At 36.8% G+C, this 23,373-nt stretch overlaps 1 protein-coding gene across 1 annotated transcript; it reads right to left on the bottom strand.

Moving 5' to 3' along the window:
• Positions 1–1,913: 1,913 nt before the first annotated feature.
• On the bottom strand, positions 1,914–4,385 carry LOC136837723 (uncharacterized). Its single transcript, XM_067102623.1, has 2 exons — positions 4,349–4,385; positions 1,914–3,009 (listed from the first exon to the last, which is right to left on the bottom strand). The coding sequence occupies exons 1-2, from the start codon at positions 4,358–4,360 to the stop codon at positions 2,221–2,223; spliced, it is 801 nt and encodes a 266-aa protein (XP_066958724.1). The 5' UTR covers positions 4,361–4,385; the 3' UTR covers positions 1,914–2,220.
• Positions 4,386–23,373: the final 18,988 nt, after the last annotated feature.

Here is a 23,373-nt window from a genome sequence, read left to right on the forward strand (position 1 = left end):
GAAAAAAATTTGACGTCCGGCAAAAACACATTGGGATTAGTGGAAGGCCTGGCAACCAGCCATTTCAAATAGATGTAAAGTTCGTTTTTTGCTGTAACATTAAAGATGCGAATCTGAATTACAATTTTAGCCTGAATAAACAACAGTCAGCTCACTATTATACACTTCAGGCCTAAAGGAGGGAGCTTACATTATCGAGGCAAGTTGGATACTCAGATGTCTGAAAAGTTTGAATCATAGTCCAATTTGATCGCATTTGGTGCCATTGGCTTTGAAGGTAAGACTTTCAGGTTGTAACCTGGCCCATGCCTTTAATTTACTAAATGATACTGAACCAGCTAGAAATCAGTGGTCTCGCAGACAGCGTGCTACCCTTATTTTTCTCTTCAGTTGTGATGTCCTGAGAAGCCGTACGTGTGCGCATAGCAGAAGGAACCTATGAAGAACTTTCTTATTCACTAGAAATTCACGTAGAAAAGCATAAAGAACTATCATAGCCATGTTTAATCATCTCAAAAAAATTGATTCTGTTCACCATCCTAACTTAAAGACTTACGGGCGTCAGCACTTGATCGCGTGTGTAAAAAAAAACCGCTAAGAAAAAATCAAAACCAGTATAAACAACAATCAGTGTTGTGCCTATTTGATAATGAGGACCTGTTTCTAAAATCTTATCCACATCAACGATATTCACGACAAAGGAGTGGGACACCTTGCTGAAGGAAACCTGGATGTGGTTCAAGAGGAGTGCCATCAACATTTCCATGCTGGATTCATTTGCTGCTACAGTATCATGTATTCATGTGAAAAGAACAATACATAGCATAGAAAACGCTGCTGTGATGGCAGAAACTGAGCTGCAGTGTTCTAAATAATGGCATCCAGAAAACAATAGACCACACTCTTTTGGTGTAAATAGTACCTGAACACCCCCAATTTTCGACAAAAGAGATGAAACTATGACAGAGCATGGGTTGTTTGACCTGAGACAACCAAAATTATTATTTTATGTACCAGTCAGGCACCAGAAAAAGTCACTTACGTTACTATTAGTTGCATCATAAATTTTTCCAGCTTTACTGGTATTCATTAATATTTGTCAGTTCATGACGTTCTAAAATTATCCTGAAAGTTATAGCAGTATTTAAAGATTCTAATGTATTTGTCTTTTTAAATTTACGTTGTTTGGAGTTTTTTAACATTGCCTGACCTTACTTTCATTTCTTGTCAATATCATTAATTATCTTGTGTTAGGGTAACGTGAAATCAACGTCAACAAATAGCAGGTAAAGTGTAACTGCTAAGTTTGCTTTCAAAAGCATTATTTTGTCAAAGAAATTATACTTTTGCAATGTACACACTTTAAAACATTTACACGTTGATTCTGTTATTATTGTTAATCGTGGAACAAAAGGGTTGAATAATACCTTATGCTTAAGGGATTTATACTAGCAAAATATTGCGCTCTACAAACAAATAGGGTTCCCTTCCTAGTTTTGAAGCATATTGACATCAAAGAAAACAAAATAGACCACCAGCCCAAAAGTTGAAGCCATTTGATGTTTCCACTTGGCCAATAGATAGGCTCAGGCACCCAGGGTCCCTCCCAAGTGCCCCCTGGCAGCCTGCTTATTGTCCACTCTGCCAACATTTGTTGTTTGGGATCAGATTTTTAGAGCTATACCAAAAGTAGATTTTCCCATTCTTTCAAAATTAAAAATAAATTTTACTCATATTAGGTGCACAATGTTCTTTTCACTTTTTACAGGTAATCTATGGTCCAAAATATATGAGCAGATTATTAAGACATATTTTTATATCTCGTAATATTCCCTGTCATTTAGCATTAGAATTTAGCGCTTAGAATGACTGCATTTGGTATCAAAGGCATTGGGGAAAAATAAACACCTAAGTGAAAATAGAATTTATTAAAATCGATTTTAATATCACATTTTTATACGTTTTATATCTGTATAGAGAAGTATTGAAAAAAAAATTAACCATAGCCAAAAGATGTCCATGTTCCGGTGATCAGTGATCAGTGATCAGTCCCGTCTGAATCAATGGATGTGATGGTAATCTACAAGAAGCCTTTAAAATACCTCATCATTACGAGCTAGTTGTTGGTGATATCACTTCTTGACTGATGAATTCAAGACGATGGGAGCTACAGAGAGATATCTAAGGCCTCTTGAAAATCCTTGAAGCTCTGAAATCAGCTTAACCGAGGACAGTGGTAAATGGCAGAGTTCTGAAGGGGTAACCAGAAGTGAGTGTGGTTGGGTAAGTGAGTGGGAAGTTCTGGTAGGTGAAGGTTGTTGGTGCAACTGTTCCGGTGCTGACAGCTGGGTAAGCGAAACCAGTAACTCCAGTGGTTGTGGTCAGGAGCTGAGGATCAGCCTCTGGGTCAGCTGAGCGCTTGGCACGGGCCACAACCTCTCCCTTGGGGATCTCAGCCTTGGCACTGGACACTACAGGGTAAAGGTAAGGCATGTGGGTGGCGTAAGGGGAAAGTCCAGTGGTGAAAGGCCATGTTCCTACAAGTGGAGAAACTCCACCGAATGGGATGGTCTGTGGGACAGTGTAAGTGCTGACAGCAGCGGGAAGGCCAGCATAATTGTATTTAAGGGTAGTTGGGATTGTAGCAACAGCAGCTGGGATGGTGGCTGCTGGAGTAGCAATAGCGCCAAGTGTGCTTGGGAAGTTGATGGCTGGCTCGGGATCAGCAGAACGCTTCTGGCGGGCAGCGGTTTCCTCAGCAGGCTTGGCAGCTACTACAGTAGGAATGGAGTATGGGTAATATCCATAGTTGAAAGGAAGGGCGGCCTTTAACAATGGAGTGCTGGGAAGGGCAGCCTTTACCAATGGAATGCCAGCATAGGGATATGTTGCAGTGTAAGTGCTGATCACATCTCCTTCAGCCTTGATCGTCGGGGTCAGCAGAGGTGTGCTGTAAGGCATGATCAGCTGGGGCTCAGCGGCCACCAGACCCAAAAGACACAGCACTGCCTGTAAGGATAAATATAAAATTTTTTAAAATTATGTTTAAATAAATATATACTCAAGTGCAGTAATTTGACAGTTGCTTTTTAACATTCAACGTCGAAAAACTCCTTAAACTGGAAATTAAATTTCAAAGACATTTATCGAAACAAACATAACCTTAAAATCCCAGTATCTTACATGCTGATCCTTTATAAATACCAAGTGATCATAATCAGTGAAATAACAAAGTACAGTTTGATGTGAGAGAAAGATCTTTTTGTTCATGTATATGACCAATATCCTAGTCGTGAGCATACTAACATAAAACATTTTTATCCTTAAAGGTATAAATATTAGCTGAGAAATAATTTCGGAAATTGGCGGTTGAACGCACGCTGAGCAAGCATCACTTTGCTAGGCTAATATCTCCAACATCCTAACGGATTATAGCATTCTCTCCCAAAAAGAAGGCTCTCTTCGGCTCTCGTTCTTCAGTTAACTCTTTTGTTAGTGATTTCAATGCTTTTGAAATCAGTAGTTATCCAGAGCTTTTAACATCACAACGATATTGTATAAGAATTATTGCCCTCTCTCTCTCTCTCTCTCTCTCTCTCTCTCTCTCTCTCTCTCTCTCTCTCTCTCTCTCTCTCTTAAAAGATACAAAAATAAGCTCAAACTGAATTGGTAAGCTACAGTTCTTAAGAGAAATAATCTAAGAAAGGTATGCATCCAGCGGGGGTTTGGGGGGGCGGTTGTAAGATGCTCTTAAACAAGTCGCTGGTTTAACTAAGCATCAATACTACATGGCATAATTTAGATACATTTTTATTTTCTCTTCAGCCAAGCTTTCTGAACATCAAATGCTACTGAATCTACTCTTGCGCTGCTCTTCGCGTTCAGGAAGCATCATCTATGGACTTTATTTTTGAGTTGAAAAAGGTTGAGGATATTTTCTTGGTTCGCATAATTTTCACCAACTTAAGGTCCATAACTTGAATGTAAAAACATACATAAAATCGGTTTCTTACGAAAATTCAGGCAGACAAGAGCTGTAGTCATTTAACACGGCACAAAGTAATATGTTCGTCCTACATGGTGTATAGCATCTAAGCAACATGTTCTAAACATATGAGGAAAAGTGAAGAAAAGTTTCAGTGGGAGGAGGTACGGCTTGTAAATACCAGAGGGGCAATACATCATGGTTAGATTTTCAATAATAGTGATGCTAAAGCAGAAAAATTCTTCAGTATGTTAGGAGTAGAGGCAGTTGACCATGATCAAGCCCATGGCAGAAACAAGAAAGAAATCAAACTGCTGTGTTGAATTTGAGAGTAAATGGCGTCCTCTCTCCTTCCATACTTACCACAACCTTCATCTTGGTCTCGACTCAGCAGGACGATGCTGGTCTCAGGGTAACAGGTCCTATATATACCCAAGTCTTCCTCGAAAATCGCCCCGCCCCTCGTTCGTGCCCACTGTCCTTTGGGGGATCTAGTTCGCTCACCCCCAAACCTCACCCCCAAAAATGGGCTGTAACGGGCTGATGCTCGCGGCAGATGTAGTGATTAATTAATTGATGGTAATGAGGAGGAACTGAAGAGGCTGGTGAAATAGTTTGAAAGTGTTTATGAACGGAGAATATTGAATGCTAGCACAAATATGAGAAGAGTAGAAGTAGGTCCTTCATATAGGTACTTTGGAGTACTTATGACAGATGACGCTATTTCCAAATGTGCACAAGACAATGGTTTGATTTAGCATCAGTTCTAAAATAATATGATTTAGGTAAGCTTGGAGATCTACCTCATCTTTAAGTACTGCTACTCTTAACGTTCATGCCATTTTATCTATTTTCATTTTAGTAAAAATAGCTTATGGATTTTTTTTTTAATTCGCATAATTCTAACCAAATTCACAGTATGGCTATGAAAATATCAGTGAGACCGATTAGCTATGTCTTGCAAGAACAGTCTTTACTTCAAAGGACGCAGAGCAACCCTTTGAAATAATTCCAGTAAGAAGTGAAACAGATTGTATAATACACACTGACTGGACAATAACTCTTTGTTTGATTGTGAGACATGTGTTAATTCTTTTCGTTACTACTTGCTTAAAAATTAAAAAAAAAAAAAAAAAAAAAAAAGAGAGAAAGCACAACGTATTCAATAAAGGTAGGCGATTCTTGACCACAAGTAAACAAGCTAAATTCAATTTTTGTAATGAGCGAAGCGTAAATAGCCCCTCCCCTTTGCCAATACCCACAGCCCATTAAGAATCTAGTCGCCTAACCCCGATCTACCCCCACCCTCTGTGTCATGCAAGATTTGCCCGTACGAATCTAAAGAAGTATGCTAAAACAGGTTCCCCGGTACCTGGGAGCAGCCCCCCCCCCCTCCTGACTCCGTCCTTCCCTACACCTCCAAATCACCAGAAAAAAGGGACCATCATCTCCTACCTTTAACAAGTGTAGGACGGGGTCCTGTGACCCTATCTGGCATAACCTTTCGTTCGGGACTCCACCCAGGTCCTTGTTTTATAACATTCCGTCGTTGCTAGGTAGACGAAACCGGCAAATCTACCCAGAGGAAAAAACAGTGCTAGATTTCCATTCGCAACGAAGGCAACGTCCCCATTATGAAAATCCCGCTGTGAATTCCAAATGTTGTCCTGCTTAGTGAATTCCTTACCGAAAATTAAAAGCTTTTGCATTTTATGAGGCAAAGACTTGAGTGATAGATGCGGACGGTTACTCGAATAGGTAAAAAAAAATTGCAAGAATATTACGTAGCTAAAGAGAACGGTGCCGATGATTGTCTTTTTCTTCTTCTTAGGAAACAATGAGAATCCGATACAGTTTCAAATTGTCCCCACTGAAGGATAGCCTTCGTTTCCTTCATAAGGGACTGATTTCAAGCCACTGGATTTGCCCAATGATATTTATGAATATAAATGAACAGTTTGATTGACTGACTAATCATTTATTTAATAATCAAGACTTTTCTTTCACAGAAAAAGAGCCAGTAAGAGTTGGGGACCACCTTTTAAGCTGAAGAAAACTACTAAAAAATTTTTAAGGTTTTAAGATTTTTTGCTTATGATATAGTTTATCATAACCTCTGTTCTCAGATTCAGTATCTTATATCTCCCCAAAATCCATTTTTTTTATATACATGTACACACATACACTCATACACACACACACTTACACACACACAAACACACACACAAACACACACACACATATATATATGTGTGTGTGTGTGTGTGTTTATGAGTGCGTGTGCATTTTAATTATAACCTATTTATTTTTCAGCCTTCCTCTAATCTTTAATTTCAATCTTTATTTATTTATCAATGACGTGATGACAACTACAAATGGAAGGGAAAGTAAAAAGCGAGGCTTAACCACGACGTGAAAAGGGACAAATTCAAGTTCTTCAAAAAGGGGGGAAAAAATGAGCCTAAAATCTACCGATAATCAACGAAAAAAACAGCAAGCAAAACAAGACGACCCCGAGATCCAAACTGCTCATCAAGCAATAAAATCGAAAGCAACAATTCTCTTAGACAAAGACTGACGCCCTTGATGTGCTTCTGCAGAAGAACCTTTATTTATCGCCCGTCTGAGTAGCCACTTCGTGTCTTCTTGATTGCATCTTATCTCCGGAGCAATTTCCAACCGCAAAATACAGCAACTTATTCGTGGTTTTAATTAGTGTAGGGCGTCACATTACCCGTCTTTCTGAACATATGGTTGCGTTACCAGGAATGAGTGTTGCTTTATTCGTTATATTTATGTGCATGTTTGATCAGGAAGAGTGTCAGACAGACAGACAGACAGACAGCCCAAATATGACACGACTGGAATTTAGGTAACTGTGAGGTCTTGATAAAAAAAAAAAGTTATTGTAAATACTTGTATTGAAATGGTCTGCTTTCTAATCTCTCCTCATTTAAATCATGGCCAATTTGGCCTTAAATAGAATTAAATAACGTCTTCTTATAGGTATTATTTTCACACGACAGCAAAAGCAACGTACAATTTAATAACACTCAGAAAGAAAAGGAAACAAGATAGATTCAATAAACCGCCTTTTGAAACAGTAAAGGTGATACGACTCTACGGAAAAAAGAAGCAAAATGAGAATTCCGAAGCTTGGCTGTAGAGAAAAATAAAGCTCAAATATGAGCAGATCTCCAACGGATTTGGTGTGGGATACAACGGCTTGTCGGGTGTTCTGGAAACGTTTCGTGGGCTTAGGAAAACGTAAAATAAAGCCCTTCGTTGGCAAAGATGATGGGCAGATCCCCGGCCGGCTGATGAAGAGTTAGAGAATTTGTTTCTGGTGATAGAAATTCGGCTTAATCCACAATAAGGTAGGTCCCGTTCTGGAAACCAATTGGTTCTTAGCCACGTAAAATAAGTCTAATCCTTCGGCCAGCCCTAGGAGCTGTTAATCAGCTCAGTGGTCTGGTAAAATTAAGGTTTTAACTTTAGGTCTTTGTGGGCTAGGGTATCGATTATTCTGTAAAAAAAATATCAAACAAATACGGTCTCGACAAAACCATGTCAACAATATGTGCATTACGCCTAAATTTTGGAAAATTAAAGCAACTTCCCTTATGTTTTCGAAGTTAGAATCTTATTCTGCGGTTGTTGGAGTATTTCGTGTAACCCATTTGGGAACTGTAATATGACCACCATTAATATAAATAATCTCTTAAGTATATACAAACATAAGCTTTGGCCTTGATTCGAAAGATTAGATTTGATAAATAAATGATCCAAGAACTCAGAAGCGGCAACATTTATCTCCGGAGTAGTCAGTTGCATCAAGACGTTGATTATTACGTTGAATGTTAAAGTGTACATTCATGCATCATTAATTGTTTTTTTCATTTTATACTCTTGATTTATTTATCCATTTTGTACTTAACGCCAAGAAGGGAGTTTGTGCTTTAGCCTTGACTTCGGAGTTTCTCACTCTGGACAGCATTAAGAATACATTAGTTTTTACTAAAAATGAACTGAAATTTAGAACGGTACTTACTGATTCAAGAGACAATCAGACATGCAGCTCAACCTCTGTGGTGAAATACAAACAAGAAGACTCGAATCATTCTATGTAGAACTGACACTCAAAGATAGGAGCCTGAGTCTTTTGGATTAGGTAGCGTGATAGACAGTCGACTCATTCTATTCGGTAATCAAGAGGAGTTTAAGTTGTTTCGACTCCGATGTACATATTCCTGCTGAATTCATGTTCTATGCTTAGAATCTATATCAGCCCATCTCCACCATGAGATCTGATTGCTATTCCTGTGACATTAATACACACGTGATTTTTTTACACTCACAAATATTAAGTCACAAACATCACTTAATATCGAATACACTTTGCCTTGGGAACAACCTACGCAATAGGGGTATTAAATTAGATACGTGTATCTGGCCCGGCCAGGAGACGTAATTGAGCGAGGTATTTTCGTTAATAAAACCCAAGTGAAAGAAAGTCACCGATTTTTAGTTTTCTGTAAAAGACAACTATTGAGATGGCTTTGTCTGATCGTCCGCACTTTTTCCGTCCTCCCTCACATCTTAAAAACTACTGAGGCTAGAGGGCTGCAAATTGGTATGTTGATCATCCACCCTCCAATCATCAAACATACCAAATTGCAGCCATCCAGCCCCAGTAGTTTTGATTTTATTGAAGATTAAATTAGCCAGATCGTACGTCTGGCAACGCTATAGGACATGCCACAACCGGGCCGTGGCTGAAAGTTTCATGGAAAGCGGCTCATCCAGCACTATACGTTGTACAGAAAATCTCGATTGCGCCGAAGAAACTTTGACCCATTTTTTCTTTTTTTTCTTTTAACTGGACGGCTTCCTTTAACTTCTGTTTTCTCTTTATTATTAATAATAATATCCCACAGCGTATGATAACTGCTCATGATGTTATCATTTATATTCAGGCATAAGGCAAACAGTCTTTAAGAAAGGAAATTTATTGGTGGGTATCTAATCATAACCCGAAAACCTGACAGCACTTACGAATATTTATCATCTACTACTAGCAGTACCTCGAGTTATTAAACCTTCCATCTAGACAATTTCCTGCACCCCTTACTAAATTATACTTAGATGTTTGCTTGCATGTTTGCGTAGGATTTGTTTCTCTCTCTCTCTCTCTCTCTCTCTCTCTCTCTCTCTCTCTCTCTCTCTCTCTCTCTCTCTGTTATTTTATTTATAAGTCGGTGGGTGCTGTGTATATTTTGAAAATATTGCATGTAGAAAACCATTGTAAAATAAAAATAAAGATTTTGATTTTGATTTAATTTTATTTGATTTGACTCTCTCTCTCTCTCTCTCTCTCTCTCTCTCTCTCTCTCTCTCTCTCTCTCTCTCTCTCTCTCTTACATGAGTTGTGTGTGCTAATCCCTGCAAGTCTGGTGTGAACCGCTAATATCCGGTTCAGCAGTAATTAATTATTCTTTCATCAAGGTCAAATAATGTCAAGATGAGCTCAAGTCATTATTCATCTTTCTCCAAGATTTTCCGATTCTCACTCGGCTGTGTTTTATCCATATGCCAATTAGTTGTACTGACTTTGGCATCAGGTGTAAATGAGCTCCTATTATGAAATGGTGGACAATTTTAGTGATTTTCTAAAGGTCCGTTTCCAAAAAGGGACTTCTATACACCAAAGATCCATCGGAAAGGAAAATGAATGTTGACATATGACGTAGTCATTTGTGTAAGTCGCATTGCAGAGGTAATTTGGTTACAAATGAGAGAATTCACCAAAAGGATAAAAAAAAAACAAAATAGGATCGAATGAAAGTTAATAGCAGCATGGAATAAACATAACTTTTACACCAGGATGAAAAACGGGTTGAAATCCTGAACACACACCACACTCATAAATGAGTGAATGAAATGAAAATGATGAGCCAATGAAGAATAATTAACTGTGTGATGCCCTCTCAGAAAAATGAACAGGAAAAAGAAAGACGCAGAATTCTTTATTCATTTTTTATGATACTGTCCAACTGAGTGGAAATTTCCTAATCTGATCAGTGGTATGCATGAAAGTGATTTACAAAAACTGTCTATAATGCAATTATTCACGTTATTTTTCTGATTAGCTAATGATTTTCTCTTACAGAAAATTTCGCTCTACCTCTGATTTTTAGCCTTTCATTTTTGTAACCTCTTTTGAAATAAAATTTTTAGAAAAATCATTGGTAGTCTTCATTTTGTATGTATAAGCTCATATTTTGGATAAATATTATTACAATGATTTTATATAAATCATGTTTCTTTATTTGAAACTCTGATCTCATATCACCTACTGTACAGTTTCAATTACTGAACATGATATTTTCTTTTCCATTCATTATCCATTTCAGTTTTATAATACGGTTCGTACCAGCCATCCATCAACTTTTGAAAGACGAACTACAGTGAATATGGTGGTAGATGAAAGTGATGGGAGGGGTTATAATACTTCCAGTTTTTTGTAGATCATCTCCGTTGAAAAAAAATAAAAAAAAGTTTCAGTGTGCTAACTTCAGCGTCCGTTGCTAGGCAGGTGACCGGGGATGTCCCATAACTCCGTGGAAGCGTTCACCTGTGAAGTCTTCTAAAGAGTTTTCATTTTCAATTATGAATTTTGAAAAACAGGTTGATTTTTTTCAGATTTGCGGACGTCCTCAAACTGAAAACTCATACTTTCCGTGTGTCAAATATTTTTCTTTCAACTTTCAACATGGGTTTGAACCGCTTTCATCATTTATCCTTGAAGGATCTGACGGAACTTGAATTCTTACCTTCTATAACTGCAGGAGAATCTTTAAAGGGCAAAAAAATGAAGACGACTCACTTTTGCTTGCCTTCAAGGCTTCGTTCTCTAGTAAATTTAGAGCTCAAGAATTCTTTCTTGCTTAAAAATCGACATTCAAAAAAAGGAGTAACTTTGTTTTTTGCTCCCTTAGCCATATCTAAATTTGTCTTGAAATGCTTAAGTTACCCAGAGGCGATCTGGAAACAGAAAGAAAACGAGACGAAAAGTATTGAAAGAACGAGAGCAAAATGTTGAACCCCGAGGAGCCACACCCGAATTCAAGGTCAGAGCAACGTCTTTCGAGAGCTCCGGTCCACTCGGTAACAGATGAGCAGTCGAAGCTTTTTTTTGTTGGGGTGTTGGGGGAGTAAGACTATCATAATATAGTAGTGGCAAGGTGGAAGGGGGAGAGGGGGACAGCAGACGCGGTCATAGCTTGGTAATGGAAAACGGTAACCACGTTCGACCGAGAGAGAGTATGATCTTGAAGCCACCGGTCTCGACCGTTCTTGAAGGATTCGTAGAGTGGAATATTTGCTGATATTTAGTGATTAGTAAGTTATTTAAATCAATTAACACAATATCTTAACACACTGTTCTCGAAATCCATGACGTGTTAGCGTAACTTCAGTGTCATCACTAGGCTCTTCTCAATTGACTGAGGTTTTGAAATAACAGTCCAGCGCACAACAGGTGCAGTTGAGGTTCAAGGCCAGATGCATTATCTTTTTATAGACTCGTTGCCATCCTCTCTCTCTCTCTCTCTCTCTCTCTCTCTCTCTCTCTCTCTCTCTCTCTCTCTGATAAAACTTTATTCTCCGTCTGATTACAGACTGTCAAACTGTGAAGTTTGTGGGCATGAGCCTGAATTTCATAAATAATGCAAGCAAATAAATATTTTAGTGAATAACGTTTTTGTATAGATCTGAGAGACATTACACGTAGAAATAGGTGGATTTTCAGTTCCAAAAATGCAACAGTGGCATTCTTCATTTGTTAAAATGAAACTACATGCGATTATTGCAAAGGCCTAACATCATCGAAGCCAGAAACTTCTAAATTTTTTCTGACGACCGTTGCAGGTTATCAGGACCAACAAACGTGACTATAAATACGGCCAATTTTCATCAAATTTACATATAGGAACTTATGGAGGTGACCACAAGGACACCGAGGCTAAATGTGTGACGCTCTAAGGGCGTGGTTGTGGGCCAGAATAAGAAGACCTATGTAAGATTACGAGAATTATTCTCAAGTCCGCCAAAGAATTTTATTTTGATAACTACAATATTTCCTCCTTATTTTCTAGTTGATTCGATATCGGAAAGGCATGTTAATAGTTTTGTAATTCCTTATTCTGTTCAACAGTTTATTTATTTATTTATTTATTTATTTATTTATTTATTTATTTATTTATTTATTAAGAGAATTTTCGAAAACGTTAAGTCTCCTTAGGACGCATTCTCAATCAGGAAACCAGCTTTCATTTTCTCTCCATAAAAATGATTCATTATCTTCAATAAATTATGCAAAAATCCCATTGATTAAGCGAACAATATATAAGAGAGTTACAAAGACCAACGCCCATATCAGTTTCGTTTCAGAGAGAGAGAGAGAGAGAAACTTACATAAGTTTCTAGCCATAAGAAAGGTCAATACTCTCTTCCAAGAGCGTGCAGTGGACGCAGTCGGTTTCTGGTCTATTAATAGACGTGCTTAGGAACAATGGGTGGGGCAGTTTGCCACTTAGGTAATCACCGAGTTTCTATTTGAAATGTAGGCTGTAAACCTTCATTATTTAGTTTTGCTTTGTGGTTCCCTAACTTGAAGAGAGAGAGACTTCGTACTATTTCCTAGGCGGTCGCGCTGAGCTAACAATCATGTAATACCAGTGCAGCTATTTAGCATTCTCTACCCATTAAAAACTCTGAGTTCTTCGCATCTCCGCATTTTCGAATGAGCCTCTTTGTCTTGAGTCCTTGAGCTTGCAGAGAAGAGAAAAGTCACGTGACCACCTGTCCTTAGGCGTAGGTCGTAAGGACGAACTTCACACCCTTTTTCATCCAAGGTCAGGAGGAAAACGGAAAGATCCGAGGGAGGGGAGAGGCATGGAGGAAAAAAGAGGTCCTTTTTTTTCCAAAGGTTTAGGAATATGTCGATGAAAATGTTGTTGATGCATTTTCGGAACTAAACATCTCCGCATTTTTACATGCGGATCGATATCTGTCAGATCTATGCAGTAAAAGTTATTACTATAATTTTTGATAAACTGTTTTTTTGTTAGATACTGTACTTAGCAGTCTGTTCTTAAACGGTAGAATGCAGTTTAATCTAAGTTCCTAACAATTTACTGCGGGAATGAACCGCCGCACATGCGCAGTTTACCTCGACAGACCTCCGAGGGTTTTTGTAAGTCTCTGATATAAATAGCTTTAACGGTGCCTCGCAAGCAGGATATGTTGAAAAGAAAATGTAGTACTAACTTGTCTTATCACAGCCTTATCACTGAAAGTTATTCAAATTATTTGTGATACTCTGTAACGAAGATTTATTTCCTCTTCGGTGCCTTGAGAAATGCGAAAATATTTACAAATTTTCTGTAGCTAAGTCGAACCTGTTATAAAAGTTCACACAAAAACAAGAATTGTCTTTAGTTTTCGGCATCAACGTGTTTTGGTGATCAGCCATTGGTTAGACATTTTGTATATGTGTATATTTGTTTGTGAAATTTAATAAGAATAATTCATATGTACATTCCTGTGTATAAGCCTTCAATACAACACCCAGTAATTTGGCCTTCAGTCTATGGGGAACATAAATTAAAAACTTTTAAATGACTCGGAACAGAAGCTGGCTCTGTTGCTGGGTGTCGCGTCCTCCCAAAAACCGCTCTTGCAGACGGTAACCGTTTTTGCCTCCACGTAGTTAGAATACTGGTTTTTTCTCGTGTTAACCTTGGATAACTAAACAGAGCATCTTCTCTCTCTGGTTCTCGTTAGTTAAGCCAGTTTTTGCATTTAGTTTCATCTTCTCCTCGGTTTTCACTTTAATCTGTGATTCACTCTTTTTTTATTTTCATTTTACGTCTAGATATCTGGAACCTTCAGCATCTTATTTGCTCAAATTTCCCATCTAAACCAAAATCCTTTACGGCTAAGTAAAGAGGAAGAAGTGTACTAACCAGAATGATCTTTAGACGCTTGATATGAAAGTTCATTCCTACGATTCCGCAGAAAATCGAAAAGATAAAACAGCATAGGGTTCTCAGTGCGCCACAACCATTCTGTTGTTCCGTTATTCTCTGCTTCCAGAGAACTTATAAAGTGGATCACAATCTTTCTTATTTCTTTTCTGCCGTCTTTTGTCCTCTCTCTCTCTCTCTCTCTCTCTCTCTCTCTCTCTCTCTCTCTCTCTCTCGTAGTATTAAGTGGACACAAGAAAATTCTGATGAGGTTACCTATATAATATTAAAAATAGAACAAATTACATTTCATGCTTACCAGTTTCTGACCATGTTTAATAAATACTTATACCACACATGTATGAGCTGGTATAAGTACAACTACATAAAATCCTGGTAAAACTACATCAAATCGTTTTCTCTCTCAATTTTTTCAGTTATTAAAGCTGCATTGAATCTACAAAGGCCTCATCGTACACCAATGACATCTCGAAAATTGTTCTGATTCATTCTTCCATGGATTTTGCTTCTCTGTTCAAAGATGCTGAGGAATGAGGAAACGAGGAAGTTTCGGTCATAAATAAAAAAAAATTCTGGTAAACCTTTGTTCATCTGTTTCTGATTCTATGTCCAGCGTAATCCAGTTTTGCCTTAGCAGGTGGTTCCAGAAAAGGTTAGCCACTCTAAGTTCTTTGTGTATTTAAATTTCTGTATAAGCTATATAGAACATAGATCTCATAATTTCTGTCGCTAGAAATTTGCTCACAGAAGGAAAGCACGTTAATAATAATCTTTCTTAATCACTCATCATGGTCATGAATGTGTGTGTGTGTGTGACCATATGAGTGATTAAGAAAGATTATCAGCGTACTTTCCTTCCGTGTGCAAATTTCTAGTGACAGAAATTATGAGATCTATGTACTATGTAGCTTATACAGAAATTTAAATACACGCAGAAGTTAGAATGGTTAACCTTTTCTGGAACCACCCGCTAAGGCAAAACTGGATTACACTGAACATAGACTCAGAAGTAGACGAACAACGGTTTACCAGATTTTTTTTTATTTAGGACCGAAACTTCCTCGTTTCTTCATTGAACCGAGAAGCAAAATCCATGGACTCAGCAGACACTTAGAAAGAAAGACACCAGGTTGTTTGAAGGGGATTTATATCAAGCCAAATCAAGGACTGAATAACTATGTAAATGGCTCCCCACCGTTCATACAATTGACGGCATAATCTCGACTGACTGACTGGTTAAGTCACGAAAGTAACATGAATATTTTGTGGGGGAAAAAATATATACAAAATAAAATAAAATAAAGTGGAATCAAAATTCCAAACTGGTAAATGTTGACCACATATTAAGACAAAGTTTTCAAGAGAACATAAATTTCGTTTACGAAGTTTAATAACTTCCTTTTCTCTGGCAGACTTGTAATGGTATCGCTTGAAATATGTATCGAATGGGAGGGCTGTCCTGAACTTGAGTAAAAGACTTCCAACTTCAATCATTTCCAAATGTAAGAACTTTCAGACTTGCTGGTCAAAGGCGCCAAGCTCCGTGTCGCATTGCTCAGAAAAAAAATGTTGCCGCAGTTGGTATCTAACTACAGTAGTTTTCATAATGCTTCTCTTGCCCTAACTTCAAAGCATGTTTTTAATCATTATCTTGTATTTCTACTGGAAACGAATCTTAGAACGTAATTCTATTCATTAGTTTTTCCATTTTGCTAGATTAACGCATGATGAACTCAATGGGATACCACGAGAATAAGAGGGATGTTGAAGACCAAGAGATACCTGGATGAGGACACTGTGCATGGATATTAGTCATGAGAGAGGTTTGTGGCACCAGTTAGTAGAAGTAGTAGTAGTAGTAGTGTTCGAGATTTACCTTTGGAACGGCTCTTTTTTCGTCCCATTTATATTGTTCTTGTGCTGGGGTAAGCATATGTAATCCAGGCCCATTGTATCCCTTTGCTGCTAGTGGGCAGTGGAAGATGATGATGAGTAATTCAATTATAAATAAGGTTAACAACCGTGAGTACAGAAAAAGAGCAGAAAAAATACTATGCGGGGTATTGATGGCGTTCAGGAGAACACCCATCCAATGACACTACTGTATTTAGTTGATAATTTTTTGCTCTTAAATCAAACCGTATGATCAGTAAGTATCCTAAATACAAGAGTTGTATTTTGAGAAGAGAGCAAGAGGACTGGGGAATCGAGAGCTAGCAAAATATGGTTAGAGCATTGCTTCTACTGGTCAGTTGAATTACTTTTGAGATACACGAAGCGGCCCAAAGCGGGCATATACAAATCCCAAATGAAGAAATAAAACCGGTAGAACCACTCTCGAACAAGTAAGGGGTGAAGTGGCGTACCATTTTCTGCTGAAGATACAAAAGGGTTTAATGAGATATTATGAATCGATAAAAAATGAATTGCAAAGACATAAAACGGTTTAAAACTTGCGAAACAGACCTGTTTTCGATGCTATAAGGGTATTGTGGTTGTTACAGTTACATATGCATCCGGTAAAAAGTTACCAATAGATTCTACATACACACACACACACACACACACACGTGTATATATATATATATATATATATATATATATATATATATATATATATATATATATATATATATATATATATATATATATATATATATATATATATATATATATATATATATATATATATTTATTATATATATTTATTACTATACACACACACACACACACACACATATATATATATATATATATATTATATATTTTAGCATATGTATATTTATTACTATATATACACACACACACACACACATATATATATATATATATATATATATATATATATATATATATATATATATATATATATTAAGACAATCCTTCAAAGTAAACTGTTTAATACATTCTTCTTATATATACATATATATATAATGACAGAATTTGAACTTGGCGATAAAGACTTGCTTCCAACCATTTCCAAATGTTCTTGCTCAGAAAGAAATACGATTTGTTTTCTACAAATAGAAATACAAGATAATGATTAAAAACATCCTTTGAAATAAGGGCAAGAGAACCGTTATGAAAACTACTGTAGTTATATGCCAATTACAACAATATTTCTTTCTGAGCAATGCGACACGGAGCTTGGCGTCTTTGACTAGCAAGTCTGAAAGTTCTTCCATTTGGAAATGGTTGAAATTGGAAGTCTTTTACTCAAGTTCAGGACAGCCTTCCATTCGATACATATTTCAAGCGATACCATTAAAAGTCTGCCAGAGAAAAAGGAAGTTATTAAACGAAGTTTATGTTCTCTTGAAGGCATTGTCTTGATATGTGGTCAGTATTTACGAGCTTGGAGTTTTGATTCCATTTTATTTTTTTTTTTGGTGGGGGGCGGGGGCGGCTACAAAATATTGATGTTATTTTCGTGACTTAACCAGTCAGTCAGTCGAGATTATGCCGTCAATTGTATGAAAGGTGGGGAGCCATTTACATAGTTATTCAGTCCTTGCTTTGACTAGCTCTTCGTTGGATGAGTCGGTAGAGCTGTGGACTGGTACTCGCTAGACCGGAGTTCGATTCCCCGGCCGGCTGATGAAGAGTTAGAGGAATTTATTTCTGGTGATAGAAATTCATTTCTCGCTATAATGTGGTTCGGATTCCACAATAAGCTGTAGGTCCCGCTGCTAAGTAACCAGTTGGTTCTTAGCCAAGTAAAATAAGTCTAATCCTTTGGGCCAGCCCTAGGAGAGCTGTTAATCAGCTCAGTGGTCTGGTAAAACTAAGGTACACTTAACTTAACTTGCTTTGGCTTGATACAAATCCTCTTCAAACAACCTGGCGCATTTCAGTAAAAGAGGTATATAATATAGCAGCAAGTCTCGGTAAGTAATGAGCTTAGGAAGGAAAAAATAAAATTCTAGTCAGAGGAAGAAAGTTGAATACAAAATTCCCGGATCTTTCCTAGATAGTGACCCCCCCCAATACAAGGATTTTCGGGGGTCGTTATCTAGGACTAGTATTTCTTGGGGTCATTATCTTTATGATATTTACAGTCTTTCGTTTGTGTTTTTATGGTAATCCCCAACGGGCTTGTACTAAACACGCCACAAAGGTGGATACATACTGAGTTAAAACCCTTGGGGGTCACTATCTAGGAAAGATCCAGAATTCCAAATTCCCATATGCGGTATCAAACTCAAGTCTGAGTCATAGCGACAGAGTAGAGTTTCAATCTTAAGAAAAGGAGAAGGATAGGAGAACGAGAAAACGAATCCCGGTTAAAAGGTCACAGTAAAAAAAAAAAAGTCACAGAAAAAAAGTTACAGGAAAAAAAGTCACATTAATCTTTCTAGATAGTGACCCGGAGGTTTTAACCCGGTGTGTATCCATGTATCCACCTTTGCGGCGTGTTTAGTACAAGCCCGCCGGGGATTGCCGTAAAAACGTAAACAAAAGACTGTAAATATCATGAAGATAATGACCCCCGAGAAATATTGAATTTTACCCTGTGACTTTATTACCGGCCACCATAAATTAATGTGACTTTTTTTCTCCTGTGACTTTTTTTCCTAGCCAAAATTGTGACTTTTTTTCCTGTGACTTTTTTCCTGTGACTTTTTTTTCCTGTGACTTTATTTCCGGCCACCGAGAAAACAACGGTCTTAATAAGATATTTAAAACGGCGAAACATTCCTGATTCCTCTCGTCACTCAGCCGTGAACAGATTACATCCCACCTTATAACCTGCTGGATATTTTATCCGCGTAAGTAAAAGACTGTAGACAATGTAATTGGTTGGTCGTTGACTTTTATCCACTGAGAATCCTACCTACGCCATCCAGTATTCGTCAGTAATTCGCCATGTAATTTTGTTCTTCCTTCTTTTTATCTCAGTATTACTTCAACTGTTCTTACTAGATTTGATAGTTTGAATTATTTCATCTTGTTCTATTATAAATTCTGAGCGTTCACTTGCCTTGCTTTGCCCATTTAGCTATTATGAAACGTTCCTTGTTCCCTTTACATAAAAAAATGTCAACTGAAATCAGCTTTTGCATCGAACAAGTCTTTTTTTTTTTTCAAAGGAAATAAAGTAACTGTTATTTGCTCAAGGAAGATTATCATTCCAGTTTTCTTATCCTATAGGCTACTTAAGTATCGTTACAGCTTCAAGTCTCCTAAATGACGGATATAATGAGAAGAGATTTAACTTTGTGGTCCATCGGCCTCTGAATGTGTCAGTAGGCCTATAAGCTATATCCCGTCCGCATTTTCCCCCGAGACGTAACCGAGTACCGAACCTTTCCCTGAAAAAAGCGGGACGCCATATCTTAAAAACTAACCATAGAATTTTCTTAAAAATAATCTCATTATGTTTCCCACACCCATATTACTGTAGGGTTTCTCCTAACCTAACCCAACCTATCCTAGCCTAGAGGCATGGCAAAAAAATCGGGGCTGGTGCAATACTAGCATACATCTCAGGAATTTGCATCCCGTCCAGTATCCCATCTTCTTGAAATTCTGTCCGAAACTTCTGAGATTGTGGAGTGGGATTTCTTACGGCCATACCGCAGCTTAAAGCACTTTCATAAGAAAGCTAATTTATAAATTTAAGATACTACTTTCCTTTCATCTCCAGCATAGCAGAAGCTGATTCATAAGCATACAAATTTTCTTCTGGGAAGCAGAATAAACCGCGAGACCCATGATCACCGAAGCAAACAAATAACGTGCCACTGAAACACACACACCCGAGATGTTCATCACACCTTTCAAGACATTTAAAATAATTATTTGGAGTAACGGATTCATTTATGGCGGCACAGAAGAATGGGTCTCTCCAAGAAAAATTTTTGTGTATCTTACAATTTCGCCATATATTTTACAATATAGTGGCTTATTTTACGAAGTTCTCTTACCTCAAAATAAAATCATTATTTCTCTAAGCAAATACGTGAAATTTTTTGTAAATGTTAGTTCAAGACGTTGATAGATTGAGAGAAATATATATTTAGGAATATGAAGAAATATAAAGAAGAAACGTTAAAGGAATGCAAAAGTGGATAGGTTTTAAAGAGGTTTTCCCTGGACCACCAACTTTTAAACTTGGTTCCCATATTATTATTATTATTATTATTATTATTATTATTATTATTATTATTATTATTATTATTATTATTATTATTATTTTTATTATTATTATTTTTATTACTATTATTACTACTTTTTATTATTATTATTATTATTATTATTATTATTATTATTATTATTATTATTATTATTATTATTATTATCATTATTATTATTATTATTCATTGCATTTTTTTTATTTTATATTTCATATTCGTAACACTAGGCTCGCATGTGACGGTGTCACACATCATAACAATTATGTGGTCAGCCGTAACACCAATGTCACGCAGGAATTGACAGCAGTAATTGGCAGAACTTAAGAAGTGACAGACATATAGCTATTAATAACAGACTTTCAGTTTCCGTTCGCTGTAACTTATCACTGATCTGATTGAAGATAAATTTTAACGCTAGTTTTTTTTTTTTTTTTGAGATTTACTTGTGATCTCTATTTGACTTTATGTTCCTTATGATTCAACACTTTCTTTTCGCGGGATAAACTTTAGCGGCTTTATATCAGTTTATGCAAGAAAAGCGTGTGTGTGTGTATATATATATATATATATATATATATATATATATATATATATATATATATATATATATATATATATATATCAACATATATATATACAAATACATACAGTATATATATACACACATATATATATGTGTGTATATATATGTATATATACGTATGTATATATATATGTATATATATATATACATATGTATACGTATATATATATATATATATATGATATAAAATAAATATATGTATAGAGGATAATGAAATGTCTAATTGATAGGCACATATTACATTTTCTTAATTTGCCACCCTAAAGCTTTCGTCACAAGTCAATTCAAGAACGGAACTGTACGAGAAATTTCGAGAACTGACGAGATCGCTGAAAGATGCAATTGATTTTTAGTGAACTATTGGATAGACCTAAAAGGGTAAATTTTTGTATTTAGTTTAGATTTAGGATTTTCCTTATTGGTAAAGGAAGATTTAAATGAAAAGAGAATCAAACAAGGACAAAGTTCACGGGATTTTGAACCTCGCACGCTAATAATAATAATCGCTCAGCTTTGTACCGTTTATCTCCTGTGACAATTTGATACAAATCGTACTTACACTTGGAAGGGATCTAATACTTCAGATACTAGGCGGAGAATTAAAAGGAAAAGGGAGCAATTTCTTTCCCGTCATGATGATCCGAACAGCGAGAAAAATTGACCTTGATCCAAATCATTTTTCAGTGACAAAACAAACAAGTAAAAAATGCGCCGAAGTTTCTTCGGCGCAATCGAGTTTTCTGTACAACCGCTACAGCGTATAATCAAGGCCACCGAAAACAGATCTATTTTTCGGTGGTCTTGGTATAATGCTGTATGAGCCGCGGTCCATGAAACTTTAACCAAGGCCTGGTGTTGGCCTATCCAATATCGTTGCTAGAAGTATGATTATGGATAACTTTAACCTTAAATAAAATAAAAACTACTGGAGCTAGAGGGCTGAAATTTGTTATTTTTGATGATTGGAGGGTGGATGATCAACATACCAATTTGCAGCCCCGTAGCCTCAGCAGTTTTAAAGATCTGAGGGCGGACAGAAAAAGTACGGACAGAAAAAGTGCGGACGGACAGACAAAGCGTCACAATAGTTTTCTTTTATACAGAAAGCTATAATGGAAACAATAATAAACATTAAATGTTGAGCCAAACGACAAACTGAGTTATTATCTCCGCTACTGATACTTTCAATACAGGTAGCTTATATAGCTATTAGACACTGATATATTATACTCGTATATCTACTGTATGTCTGTAACGGACGGTAACCAGCAGATGGTAAAGAAAGATCGACGTAAGGATCGCACGCGTAGTGACTTAAAGCCTTTTGTTGTGGATGACGAAGCAAAATAACGGTTTATTTTGAACCTCAGCTACATCATTACTTTCCTGGTGAAGATTCGTATGTTAGATCAATTCACTTTCTACTAGGTAATGTAGTTAAAGTCTTTTACTTCCAACTCACCTCTTGAAATCCTTCTTAGCTAACCTCATTCCCTAAGGATATCGACAATTTTGGTTAAAATCGCATTTTTTCCGAGAAAGAATGGCTATTAACACCCAGTAATTTCACCTCGACCGCGCAAGCGTAAAGGCCTATGATTAGTTTCTGGGAATAGTCCACGAGCTTCCGACTCCACCCTCGTTGTTAAAAACCTCACTTTCATTCGTTACCAGACATGGTTATAAGGGGGAATGAAGAAAACCCCTCCTTTCGATAATGGGATATACTGTAATTTGGACTTTACCTCACTTGTAGGATAGATTAGGTTTTGTTATTTTATTAATAACTTTTAGCTGCATTCGCATTCCCGTTAAATTCATTTCTAAAGCAAAATGTAAAACCTTGACGAACTAATAAGACCATAAAGATCTAAAAAAAAAAACAGCACAAAGATAAAAATTTTTAATAAGATCTCAATGCAACCAGATGAATTCCCACACAGAAAAAAATAACAATAAGGTAAGTAAGTTTTGATAAGATTTCCAATATTTGATTTCCTCTGCAAAGCAAATTAGCTTTTTATCTTGTTTTCACTGAAGATGCGTCGTCGTTACGAAACGTTTCTCAACATCTTAAATTAACCTTAAAATATGGACAAAGACAATAAACAGTCAGTTATTGTGTGTCCATCACTTTCCCTTGATGATAAGAGCCCAGTAGTGGTTTGGTATTCATTAGGTGAATAAAACTCACGAATATGAGAACTGGAAATATTGCGAAATACAGATAATGTAAACTATTTCCTTTGTGTGTGTGTGCGTGTGTAATTTGTCTGTCTTTCTTTATAACTATCCTCTTTAAACTCTTTTCTTTCTTTCCATAAAAGGTCTTTCTGTGGTTCTATTCAGCGGGAGCCTAATTTGGCAAGTTAATGGTTTCATGTGAATGTGTGCATCTTATGAATAATAATTGCCTAATAACATGAGCAATACTGTCAACAATCAGCAGTAATTTTGGCAGTGGTTGCTGTGGCAATAACAGTGGTGGTAGTAGAATTAGCAGCAGGAAAGTAACTGTCGAGATTATATGATGAAACCCCGCTTCTCATATTAAATGAGAGGTAATCTTTTAATTAATTAATTAAATCCATAAAGTCATTCACACTGCATTTTTATGCA

The sequence above is a fragment of the Macrobrachium rosenbergii genome, chromosome 59, assembly GCF_040412425.1.
Source record: "Macrobrachium rosenbergii isolate ZJJX-2024 chromosome 59, ASM4041242v1, whole genome shotgun sequence".
NCBI lineage: Eukaryota > Metazoa > Arthropoda > Malacostraca > Decapoda > Palaemonidae > Macrobrachium > Macrobrachium rosenbergii.